This window comes from Chrysemys picta, chromosome 14, assembly GCF_011386835.1.
Source record: "Chrysemys picta bellii isolate R12L10 chromosome 14, ASM1138683v2, whole genome shotgun sequence".
In the NCBI taxonomy this organism is placed as follows: domain Eukaryota; kingdom Metazoa; phylum Chordata; order Testudines; family Emydidae; genus Chrysemys; species Chrysemys picta.
In genome coordinates, this window is record NC_088804.1 from 4,899,919 (window position 1) to 4,912,916 (window position 12,998).

A 12,998-nucleotide genomic window follows, 5' to 3' on the forward strand; every position below is an offset into this window, starting at 1 on the left:
CCCCCCCCCCACACCCAGCCCTCTGCCCTGAACCCCCCACCCAGCGGGCTGAGCAGGCTGGCGGCGTGAGATCAGCATTTTAATTTAATTTGAAATGAAGCTTCTTAAACATTTTGAAAACCTTGTTTACTTTACATACAACAATAGTTTAGTTATATAATATACACTTAGAGAGAGACCCCTTCTAAAAAACGTTAACATGTATTACCGGCACGTGAAACCTTAAATTAAAGTGAATAAATGAAGACTCGGCACACCACTTCTGAAAGGTTGCCGACCCCTGCTCTAATTTAAGGTTTCACGTGCCAGTAATACTTTTAACGTTTTTAGAAGGTCTCTCTAAGTCTATAATATAGAACTAAACTGTTGTTGTATGTAAAGTAAATAAGGTTTTTTAAATGTTTAAGAAGCTTCATTTAAAATTAAATTAAAATGCAGAGCCCCCCGGACCGGTGGCCAGGACCCGGGCAGTGTGAGTGCCACTGAAAATCAGCTCGTGTGCCGCCTTCGGCACCCGTGCCATAGGTTGTCTACCCCTGAACTATCCTGATGTGAAGGAAAGAAGAAGAATAGTAAGAGGCCAATATGGCTCCAACAGGAGCTCTTTAATGAAAATCAAAAAGGAATCCCACAGTAAGTGGAAACATGGACAAGTTGCTATGGTGGAGTACAAAGAATAGCACAAGCCTGTGGGGACAAAATCAGAAAGGCCAAGGCACAAAATGAGTCACACCTAGCAAGAGACACGGAAGGCTGTAAGAAACGGTTATTTGAATACATTAGGAGCAAAAGAAAGCATAGGTCCTCCTCTTGGCGGGCATGTGTAGTCTTGAGAAAAGAACACCGAGGGGGACCCAATAACAGTCTTCAATGCTATTTAGGGCTGTTATAAAGAGGACAGTGATCAATTGATCCACGGAAGGTAGGACAAAGAGTCATCTGTAGCAAGGGAGAGTTGGGGAAAGCTTTAACTCTCAGGGGAGTTAAACTCTGCAATAGGCTTCCCAGGGAGGTTGTGGAATCCCAACACTGGAGGTTTAAGAACAGATTGGACAAAACCGTCAGGGACGGTCTAGGTTTACTTGGTCCTGCCTCAGTGTAAGGGGCTGGACATGATGACCTCTCGAGGTCCTTTCCAGTCCTACAGTTCTATGATTCTGTGAAAGGCACTTTGCCCCCAATCCTGCAGATCATGGCCCTCCCAGTTCAGAGCAGCGTCCAGCACGAGCATAGGTGCTGACTTTTGGTTTTGCTGGTGGGTGCCCTCCCGAGACCCCACCCCACTCCACCCCCTCCCAAGGCCCCACCCCCGCTCTGCCCTCCTCCCACTCCGCCCCTTCCCCCGCCTGCCCACCGCTCGCTCCTCTCCACCCCCTCCTCCAAGCATCTCTGCCAGTTTTGGCGTGAGGCTGTTCACATTAGAGAGACAGGGTGGGGGAGGTCATCTCTTCTATTGGACCAGCGTCTGCTGGTGAGACACACGCTTCTGAGCTTTCACAGAACTCTTCTGCAGGAAGAAGAACTCTGAAAGCTCCAAAGCTTGTGTCTCTCTCGCACCAACAAAAGTTGCTCCAATAAAAGCTATGACCTCACCCACCGTGTCTCTCACTTCCTGGGAACAACAGGGCTACAACACAGCGTACACAAATGCAGGATCCACATGAACAGCACAGAGTGACCATCACCCCAGGGCACTATTGTCAGGATTCATCTTAGCATTACGTCATCATCACACCAAGGAAGTAGCACTACCAGCACACTGAGATAAATGCAGCCACGTGCGCATGCCAAAAATTCACAGTAGAAGCCCACTGGGATCCACACAGCAGGAGAGTAGTGTCAGTGTAGTCGGGATACACTCAGGGACTGAGTCCAAGGGTTCAGCTAAACACAAGGGCACCTGCAAACAGCTGTACTAACAGCAGAATCGACACTGGCCCAGTAGGAGGAGTTGCACGTCAGGGCACTAATTCCCAACTCCAGTGCAAGGCAATATGGGATCCAGGCACCAGATCTTTCCCCAGGAGAGTGGGATGGAATGATAGAAGTTACAGGGGGAAAAGCCCTCTGTGATCATCCTGGCTCAGTCCATCTCCCTGCCAATGCAGGGATGATCCTTACTGCATTTTTGTCCAGTCTCCTTTTCAAAGTCCCAAGCCTTGGGGTTTCTAGCTGTGACACTCTACCAGGGGTTCTCAAACTGGGGGTTGGGACCCCTCAGGGGGTCGTGAGGTCATTACATGGGGGGTCGCGAGCCCTCAACCTCCACCCCAAACCCCGCTTTGCCTCCAGCATTTATAATGGTGTTAAATATATAAAAAAAGTGTTTTTAATTTATAAGGGGGGGGTCGCACTCAGAGGCTGGCTATGTGAAAGGGGTCACCAGGACAAAAGTTTGAGAGCCACTGCTCTATACCACGGGGGAGTGGCATGCTGTGCTCTGTAAGCCCCCTATTCATCATCTGTATATATTCTTTATAGTTCATATAAAGCCTGCCAGGTAAGGTATCATGGGAAAGGTTCTGATTTGCTGAAACCCACTGTTCTGTCGAAATATGTATATCATTAAAGTGTATGAAATTAAGAGATTGTGCTGTATGGTGTTACTGAAATATGCTGCAAATTTGGGAGTAGCCCAGAAGGAAACTCCCCAGAAACAACAAGGCACTTGACCAAATGGCTGGGTGGATGTTACACAACCATCACCAGCCATTGTGCAGCAAGTGAATGGCAATTAGCAATTCAATGACCATCACCAGAGAATTACTCAACCCTGGGACTCAGTAATGCCCCCCTCCCCCCAACATGATGCTTGGACATGTGTTTTCCAGAGCACATGGACTAAACAGGAGCATCTGAAGAAGTGGGCTGTAGCCCACGAAAGCTTATGCTCTAATAAATTTGTTAGTCTCTAAGGTGCCACAAGTACTCCTGTTCTTTTTGCGGATACAGACTAACACGGCTGCTACTCTGAAACCTTCCAGCCCAGGTTGTAACCCAGGGGTCACACACTAGCCCTTCCCTTGGGAGACTATTCCAGCCACATCCCAAGCCAGAGATTGCACTGCTAGGAAATTTCCCCTGATAGCTTGAGCTTCCCTGTCCCCTCCAGCCCCCCTGCTGCCCTATCCCTTCCCCCTTCCCCACTACCTCTTCCCCACTGCCTCTTCCCTTCCACCCCGGGAAGAGGCAGTCACCCAGATGCCAGGGAGGGGGACCAAGCGCATTGCATGGACATGTGGCCACTGTCTCCAAGAGGCGGGGGGACAATCAGGGGCAGCCTGACTACTGTGGAGTGTGGGTTCACACTTACTTGGAAGCAGCAGTTTTCAGGGTGCGTGGGGTTGACAGCAAGGGAGATGGTCTATACGCTTTAGCACGGACGAATGCAGGTGTCTTCATGGACAGCTCTGAGGAGAGAGAGCACGAGATACTTAAGCCCTGGATTTGAGAGGTTTGGAGTTCCTGCTGCAAATGCTCCCATAAGGGGGTGGGGATGCCACATTTTCCACAGTACAGACCACACTGTAAGTGTCTTGTAGCCTCTTTTCCTCTCAGTAGGGATGAGAAGAGTCCTCAGCAACTACAGCCGTGGTTCCACGCCGAGTCTCCTGCTTTTAGGGCGATAAGGCCTCTCTCCTTTCTGAGAGATATCCATCAGTCTCCTCTTGCTTTCTCTCTCCCCGTGTGCCTGGCCAACTCTGCACACCTAGACTCGTATTCCAGGGCCGTGGAGAGAGGCGATTTCACAGGATATGGAGCTGGCTCCGCTACACTCAGTTCCCAAGGAGGCGCCCAACAGCCCAGAACTATTCCAGTTCCTCTGTGTTAAACCCCGCCCTTCTCCCTGCACCAGGGACAAGCCTCGGAGTAAGTTCCTTCCCTTCCACTGGAAGGGGCAGAGTTTAGCAGCATCACCCACGTCCACAGAAAGGGCCGGCCAGCTGAAGCCCAGGTCATAGAAGGGCGATAGAAGTGGGAGTGAGACACCAAACCAGGATTCTGGAGGGCTGCGAGCCTGCCTCTATCAGAAGGGGCAGCAGCCACCAGGTGAGTTTCATCTGGGGCAGACCCTCTCATCTACCCTCTTCAGCTTCATTCTTGAACCTTCCATCTGCTTCTCCCCCACAAGTGGGAGCAGGAAGGAAAAAGCAAGTTAAGTGGAGAAATGAGGCAATGACTCCATGACTTCCTGTCTGAGGAGGGAATGGGGGAGTGGGTGGGACTCCTTGCTTCCTGGTTTCCTCTGCAGTCTGGGGAAAGCCTGAAGTTGTAGGATCCACGTGGTATTAATTTAACCTAGTGATGGTTACAAACAGCTAGAATACTACAGTCTGTTGCAGAAAATGGGTGCTACTGCCACAGGCCTTGAGCAGTAGTCATCTACTGAAGGGGAAAAGCTACTGAGCACCCCACACACTGAATGCAATGCTAAGAGTCCCTCTGAGAATGGAGCAGTGCCACAGACTGGCATAGGTCCTTCGGGTCAGCCCTTTCTGAGCAGGCAATCCTATGCGTCTGGAGGGTGGGGTGCCGTACCTGGGGTGGCAAACTGCAGCACTATGCTAGGCTCTTCAGAGTGTCTTCAGGTGATTAGGAGGGTGATGCTTGGCTTTGATCTCTTTGTCCGACTTCTGTCCCCGCCTTTATCCAATGTTACACCCCTCTCCTCCCCCCGTAACTGTTCTCCTCTTGCGAACAGCATTCTAGAGAGCTGGCCCAATCAGCACTCCAGACAGAGCCACCCAAAGGGCCAGTGCACTTGGTAGCATGGTGAAGTACATCCACAACATTTCTTTTGACACCAGTGGCAGCCCATTGGCCCCTCAGCACAACATGCGCTAGCGTGGGCATTCTGGTGCAGCCAGACTGACGTCTCTACACTGCTTCAGCTGCCAGTGACGAGAGCCGAGATCGGGGAGGGTTTTTTTTAGGATGCCTTCCCACAAATCCCCCACTCCATGGTGCACCCCATTCTGGGAGATTTTTGTACCAGTCAAGCAGGACACTGAAGCTTGTCTCAGGCAGAGACTTGTTGGGTGGAGAACCCAGCACTCTGAACTACGTCTTCAACAAGAAAGCAGCCAGGAGTGCTCCTGAGAGACTGAGGAACCGTCCGTGCTGTCTGAAGAGGAGAGTCGTGAGGCAGATGCCCCTCTTGCTGTGTGTAATGCAGAATCAAGAGTGATAACGTCAGGTCACCATCTCTGCCCATATACTCTTGGACTGGCTCAGCCCTTTCAATAACCCCAACCACTTTGATCTCTGTGGAGCCTGCCCTGACATTACAGCACCAGTCTACCTATATGCAAGTTTCAGTCTCTGTACACAGGAGAATTTTCATAGCTTTGTGCAAGTTGGCTACTGCCCCAAATTCTTGCTCCCTGGCTCACCCAGGGTGTTGGATGTTAGAAGCATTTCATTTTTGACTAGCACATGTAACTGGATGGAGCTGGACCAAAAGTATATGTCCTGAGCGACCTACAGCTAAGACTATCAGGGATAGATTTTTTAGGCCTTAGACAAGAACCAAGAGATTTGGCAACTCAAAGCACTGGTTAATCTGACACCAAATAACTCTACCCTAAAGAATAAGTGATGTTACTAGGAGGAGACAGGCCAATGATCAGGACTGAGCCTTTAACAAGTCCTTAGGTTTAGGCTACTGGAGATAGCAATAGCACTGAAATATTCCCTTTTCATTCAAGAGAAATCACAGTAAGAATATTCTTCAGCAGCGAGATCTAGCTGGACATTATTCTACTGTGGAATCTAGTGGACAACATGGGTGGTAATATTATTACCAAAACCCTTCCACCGTCTATCGCCAGGCCCCCAGGGCAGCCCCTCCAACTGACTTCTACCACCAACATGAGCGCGTTCTTACCTTCACTCTCGGGCTCCTCAGTTTCGGCTTCCTCCTCAGTCATCTCCTCTTCCTCGGAGTCCCCCACGTCTCCTATTACAGCTCCACCACCCAGCTCAGCTTCTCGTTCGACAGCTTCCTTCATCAGTTTCCTTCCAGATTGCGCCGGATACTGAGCAGCCATGGCGCTAGAATGCCTGCTCGAGCTGCGGGTTCTAGCACTTCTGGGGCTCTCGACAACTAGGTAAGAGATAATAAACAAGCTTTACTCTAACAGGCCTTTCAGCCAAGGCTTGTCCTCACACGCATTAAGCCTCAGCCCCCATTTGAGACAGACAAATAGTCGCCAGGAACATGTCTGTCTTTAGTGTGGAAAGCACTGTGTAAGCCGATAGTGCTGGTTTTTAATAATTTAGTTGCTAGGTAAACTGAGGCACAGAGTTTAAGTTACTTGACCAAGGTTAGACGGTTGGAAGTAGAACTAGTTCACTGCCCTAACTAGTTCACAACGCTACTGAAAATTTAGTCATCATAGTCCACTGGGCTTCCTCTCCGTTGAATTCTGAAGGAAGAGGGGCTACATTTTGCTCTGCCTAGCTTTCTGAAGGACACAGAACAGCCCTTGCCAATATGGAGAAGTAGAAATAAAACTAGAGGTTTTAGTTCAGATTGGCATTTGAGCCGCCTATCAATGCCCGCCTCACTTACTAGGGCCATTCTGACGCCAGCAGGACAGCTGCAGCGAGAGGGCAGAGAGAATCTCAGTGTTGATTTCTAGATCAGTTCCCAGCCTGTTTCAATACCTCACATCAGAAGAGCTGTTTGCAACTAGGGAAAGGCTGGTCCCATGTTCATTCCAGTTCAGATGTTAAAGCATCCTAAAGCATGAGAGAAGCAGGTTTACATCTCTTACTTCTGATGCCCATAATGCTGGTGTTAAGGGTTATTTTAGGAAGGGGATCTGGAATGCCAATGGGAATTAAAGAGAATTGTCAAATATACGCCAGCTTGTGCATGGCAAAAAGCGATCAATCCTTATTGTGAACCTGAGCTGAGAGGAGCAGCTCTCTCCAAGCCTGACAGCTCCAAGTATTTCTTTAAACCTAAGTGAGGCTGAGATATTTCCTCCTTATCCGCTACTTGTGGAGATGTCAGTTCCCAAAGAGCAGCAACAAAAAGAACATTCACCACATCAGAACACCAAGTCAACAACCTTTACATGACCAGCTACAATCCAGTCAAAACAAATCATTTATAACAGCAGGCTGGCCCAGAAAGCAAACTACAGGAAATCCCACTTAGAATGGAAGTCAGGCCCTCTCATATCTAACCTGACTGACAACATAGCTTCTACGGATCAGACACACAGAAGTAACAAGCATTTTTCCTCAGATGAACAGCAAGCAGCGAGACATAAGGGCATTTTCTCCAGGGATAAAAAAACCAATCAAAACAGGACATACATCTGAAAGAAGTTGCTGCAATCAGTTTTCTGAAGCAAAGTAGCTACTTAGGGAAGAACACACAGTATAGCTAAAAAGAATTGTCAATCGTGTTTAGAAATTTGTCAATGGAGAAAGTTCTTTTATCTAATTTTGGAGCTCCTGCTGGGAAATATAATTAGAGGACAACACAATGTTGAGCCATTGGAATGCCTAGGAAAGCAAGGACTTTCCAAGGTTTTTTCCTTACATTCCATTGCGTTCCGGGTTCAGTGCAACTCTGCACTCAAGATTTTAATCACACCACTCTTGTAATTAATTTCCATATTACCCTGCAGTTTACCCCATATAATAATTAACAAACACTTGAGGGGAAGAAGGGTCTGTGGTTAAGGCACCAAACTGGGACTCGGGAGACAGGGGCTCTGGCACAAACTCCCTGGGTGACACTAGGCCAGTCATTCCATCTCTGTTTGGAGACCTTTCCATTGTCCATCTACAGTGCAAGCTCTTTGAGGCAGGAGCTCTCTCTTACTATGTATCTATAGGTACAGCAACAAGCACAAAAGGGCCCGATCTCAGCTTGGGCCTCTAGGCACTACTGAAATACAAACAATTAAACAATCCTGTGGCACAAGATGAAGCAGTGAGGCCCAAACCCAATACCTTGAAGTGCTTTGTCTGGTGGTGGACACTTCTCACCAAATGATCACTCTATAGCTGACCTCTGAGTCCGCATTCTCAAAGGAAATCTACACAGCACCTTCAATGACAAGCCTGGGAGCTTAAATTCATAACTTTGCTAGACACTAAAAATCATGGACTGAACGGAGACACTAGATTTATGGCTTATTACCACAATCTATAACCCAGTAGCAGCCTCCCAGCTGCCTTCCCCCAACTCCCTCTTTTCCTCCCTATTACTGGAGGGGTGTTATTGGGCCACTTCACCTTGAAATATGTGTTAATTACTTATGCTACACAATCCCTTCCACTTTGTACTCAGCTGTGACACTGAGTCCGTTGCCCAGACCTGAAGAGGAGCTCTGTGCAAGCTTCTCTCTCTCACCAACAGAAGTTGGTCCAATAAAAGATACCAGCTCACCCACCTTCTCTCTCTATTATCCTAGGACCAACATGACCTACCATACTGCTACATAAAGGAAGAGAATCTAAGTTTAAAGGAACCACTGTGCGGCACATGGTCTGCAGGAGCTTGGTAGGCAGCAAATTCAGGGATATTGAACTAATAAGTTGGCTACCCAGAATGCCATCCCTGTTGTGCTCCCTAAACATACACAGAACAGATCTCTGCCTAAAGCTAAATAAAGTGCTAACTAACCTAAGAAGAGGCAAAGAAGAGACCTCAGCTCAAAACAAAGACTCTATATAAACAAGACAGCAAGACAGACAGACACATCTGACCTGCGGTGGTGGGAGAGGGGTGTAGTTAGATGTTCACAATACATTACAAGCAGCTTTCCTGGACTCTTGGCACATTTGTGCATCACACCAGCACTAACAGCGGCAAACCCAGCCATCTTCCCAAACCCACGAAATAAAAACAGTCCTCCACCCCAATTATCAATCCCCGCCCTTTGATGCACACTGCTCCTTTCCCAAAAGCCTGGGCAAAAAGATAGTGCATCTCTCTTGGAACCCCTATTTCAGACCAACAGGAGAGAAGCGTTCATTCTAGAGAACAGCCTGCCTGTTGCCCCTCTGGTTTATCAACGGCCTGTGCTGATCTCAAGTACGGCAGTGTAGCCCAGCGACAGAGCTGGTCTTTGGCCTGGAATCTCTTTTTTCATGTAGGGCTTTATCAGTCAAAGCCAACACCTTAAGCACCACCCAGAAGTCCAACACGCAGCCAATGCAAAACCCAGAGTGTTGGGGTTATGTGCTTCGCACAGGACACGCCGCTTAACATTCAGCTGCCACATTCTGTACCAGCTTCGGTTTCCAGGTATGTGCTTGCCAGAGGCACCCTGGGTGAAAATGGAGCGAGATGAAAACAAGAGAAGAGACCCCACAGGATGCCCCCATTCCATGGGATAACTGCAATTCTGCAGAACTGTTGTAAAAGGAGTGCCCAACACAAAATCCTGGCCAGCTGGTCCTCTCTAACAAGGTGAAGCGAAGTTAGATATCTGGGACACCCAAACAAAGGAAATGGGTTTGGCCGGAACATGGCTTGCCCAGGAAGGAAGTTATCCACCTCTCTCCGGGGCTGTCTGTTCATATACATACAGTAGTTGTACAGACCTGCCAAGAGCAGGTGAACAGAAAACGTATTCCACTGTCAGTCAGTGTGTGTGAAACAAGAACAGGCAATTGAGCATGGCAGCCAGCCTGACCCTCCCTTTAGAGAGCCTGACCAGCCATCCCTTGGAGGTTACTTGGAAGAGATTATCTCCAGAACCTGCTGGGGGACAAGGTCATGTTTTGCCAACCAAGACTCCTGCTGCCCACTGGTTTGCACCAGAGCAGTGCACTCAGTTGCCTTCTGTCACTGCCCTGAAAGCGCTTCTTACCCTCACCGGCGGCCCCTTCCTGCTCAGCACTGTCATCCTCCATTTCCTGCTCCACATCAGCCACCTCTTCGCTCTCCTCTGCGTCATCCAGCTTCTCAATTATATTGGCGACAGTTTCTCTCACTGATGGCCTGCTGGAGTTCACAGGCTGTAGAGCAGGCAGGGTATCCAAACGTCTGCTCAGACTCCTGGAGGCAGCTGGCGGTGAGGAGCTTGGTCTGTCAGAAGCTAGACATTCATACAGTTAGGTTAACACAGAAGCTCTGTCCCAAATGTATCTTTATAACATTTATTGTGGCACTTGTGGCAAGTATGAAACATAACCAGACGCCAAGGGAAGAGTTTGCATGAGTTGCCCTCACTTGACTCAGGACAGTTCAGAGTTCGCACTGTGCATTAGGAAGTGGGTTTGAAAGAGACCTTCACAGCTGGCTTTTCTCAGCCCCTGCTTCAGAGAGCCACCTGGTGCATTAGCAGCATTAGCTATATTCTAGCAGCAGCAGAACTAGACTGCATCATCAGCCTTTGATATTAATGGAACACAAACACCAGTGCCCTTAGGACGTGCTCCCTTTCTTCTCCTCCTCTCGTTCCCTTTGCTCAACCCAATCCTCACACACCTTTCCCTTAGATTCTCTCACACCTTCCTCTAGGCTGCCAGTTTGGCCCAAAGTTCCCTCCCTCTCTTCATTCATATCCGTCCCCCAAACTAATTTCTTCCCCCAAGCTCACGAGTGAGAACCCTCCAGAGTTGGAACATTATTGGCCTGTTTCTCCAGGATGCTGTGCTATAGGGAAATTGGAAGCTTCACAGGACAGGGAACTCTCTCCACAGCTGTTCGGTACAGCACCGTGTACTGGCTGTGCTTAAATACTGATCGAACCTCGAGGAAATGTCACATCTGGCCTCCTGACAAAAGTCGTAAGATGGGAAGTGAGTGTAAAAAATGCCAGGATAGTCCCAGGGCTCTGTCTTTTAATCACAATCCTGTGTGGTTTGCAGGAAGAGCTGTGCAAAGCTATTGACCATTTCAGATGGTGACCCTGATGCAGCAAGGCAGGAAGGTAAGCAGGAAAAGGATGCTGCCGGCCCCTCCTTAGCACTGCAACCCTGCCTCAATCTCTGTCAAGGCAGCAGGTGCACTCACAGACATGTCAGCCATCAGTGTTAGTTCCTGCCCAGAATGGAGTTCCTACTCAGCCTCCCATAAAGCCCAGGTGTTAAGCTGGCAGCTCTCTAGGTCCTTGACAGCTGGGATGATTTAGTTGGGGATTGGTCCTGCTTTGAGCAAGGGGTGGGACTAGATGACTTCCTGAGGTCCCTTCCAGCCCTGATAGTCTATGATTCTATGAATGAAACTGTGCCCACCTGTAAATATCCCAGAGTCAGGGCCAGGTTTAAATAAACAATTCATAGAACGTGTAACTGGGATGAAAATGGAAGAGATCAGACCAGCACAATGAATGTCGCAAATCTAAGCGTGGACTTGAACAATGGTCTATGCTCAGACCAATTTCAAACTAGACCCTCGATACAGAGCTGGTCTAGAACAGGGCTTTCCTACCATGAACTAGAAACAAAAGCAGTAGATAAAATCCTGGGCGGGGAAGACCCCTAACTTCCAGGTGAGGAGAGGAGAGAAGACTTTTTTCATACATTCATCAATTCCAAGGCCAGAAGGGATCATTGTGATCATCTGGTCTGACCTTCTGTACAGCAGAGGCCATAGAACACCCCCCAAAATAATTCCTAGAGCAGATCTTTTAGAAAAACATCCAATCTTGTTTGTTCTCCTGTCCCAGGCCCAGCCTGTAGCCCCAGACACCCCTCCAACTCCAGCTTGCCTCCATAATTCTCCTTTGCTGTATTTTGGTGGGGAGACCCACTTGCCAGGGAGACCCCAATTCCTGCACGCTTCTGGAGACTGGCCAGGGATAAAGATGGGGTCAAGCAGGGCATTGCTTTCTCGCCAAATGACCAGGGAGGAGGTCTTCCTCCCCCTGTGATGGGGGGGGACCCCACGGCAGAAACAAAACTCACCAACCAGAGTTGGTCCTAAAGAAACTTCTGCTCAGTGGGGGCAGGGATCCCCTGGCAGTGCCTGCACAAGAAAGTGGGAGCAAAGCCCATGCCAGCAGTGGTCTCCCAATGGTGGGAGAACTTGGGCTAGGCAGGGAAGGGGAGGGGAGATGGTGACAACGAAGGGTTTGTCTACACAGCCAAGAAAAACCTGGGTCAGCTGACTCAGCCTTGCAGGGCTTGGGCTCCGGGGCGGTTTCGTTGCTGTCTGACTGTCCCATCTCGCAGGGTCCTAGAGCCCAGGTTACAGCCCAAGCCAAAACGTCTACACAGCAATGAAACAGCCCCGCAGCCCAAGCCCCACGAGTCCAAGTTGGCTGGAACAGGCCGGCCCCGGCCATCTAGTTGTTGTGTAGACATAACAATGGGGAGGACAGGGGACTCTCTTCCCCTGGAGGGCTTTAGGCCACAGGGTGGACCTGGCAAAGTGCCAGGCTCAGGTGTGATTAATGTATCCAGCAAGCTAGTTTGCAATGGCCACTCTTTGATTATAGGGGAAGCAGCTTACACAGCAGGTCCCAGCTCAACTCTCTTTGACTCCTACGGTGTTCAACACCAGCCACCCGCTCTTCTGCTCCAGGAAGTTGCTCTGCATAACTGCTCCCTCGGGTACGTTCTCGCTGCTCTGAGCTCAGGCTCACGGCCCGTCCCCGAGACTCAGTGGTCATCTGGTCAGTGTGTTCAGGATCCCGGGCCAAGTCCTTCTTCTGAAGTCTCTGTGTCATGCCCTCCTCGGCATCCACGTCAGACAGCATGCCCTCCTCAGTAGCTGCATTAGAAGCCTTTCTCCCTTGCACTGGAATTTTTCCTTTCAAGAGCTTTTGTTCAGGAGCAGAAAACCCTGCTTGGCTTTGTTCACCGAGCTGCGGCTGAGCAAAGAGCTCCGTGTTGCTGAGGATGATTTCAGTATCACTCGTCCCCATGGTCATTCCAATCATGGATGTTGCTTGCGACTCCGCCAGATAATTTTGTGCTGGTTAGAAATTTTTAAAATAAGTTTAATCTGCAGAATCATTCAGGGCCCTAGGAAAGTAAAGACATTAGCAGGACATGCATACAGAGTCATTAACTCAAAA

The 12,998-nt window shown here is 49.2% G+C and overlaps 1 protein-coding gene across 5 annotated transcripts in view; it reads right to left on the minus strand.

Annotated features, from left to right (window-relative positions):
* Positions 1 to 12,998, minus strand: part of CENPT (centromere protein T) — a 39,144-nt gene that overhangs the window by 6,505 nt on the left and 19,641 nt on the right. For all 5 annotated transcript variants that reach the window (XM_005310109.4, XM_065567522.1, XM_065567525.1 and 2 more), the window contains 4 exons: positions 12,431 to 12,895; positions 9,843 to 10,070; positions 5,888 to 6,106; positions 3,314 to 3,410 (listed from right to left, as the gene is read on the minus strand). In XM_005310109.4, coding sequence (XP_005310166.3) covers positions 3,314 to 3,410; positions 5,888 to 6,106; positions 9,843 to 10,070; positions 12,431 to 12,895 — 1,009 coding nt within the window. The remainder of the gene's footprint in view (positions 1 to 3,313; positions 3,411 to 5,887; positions 6,107 to 9,842; positions 10,071 to 12,430; positions 12,896 to 12,998) is intronic.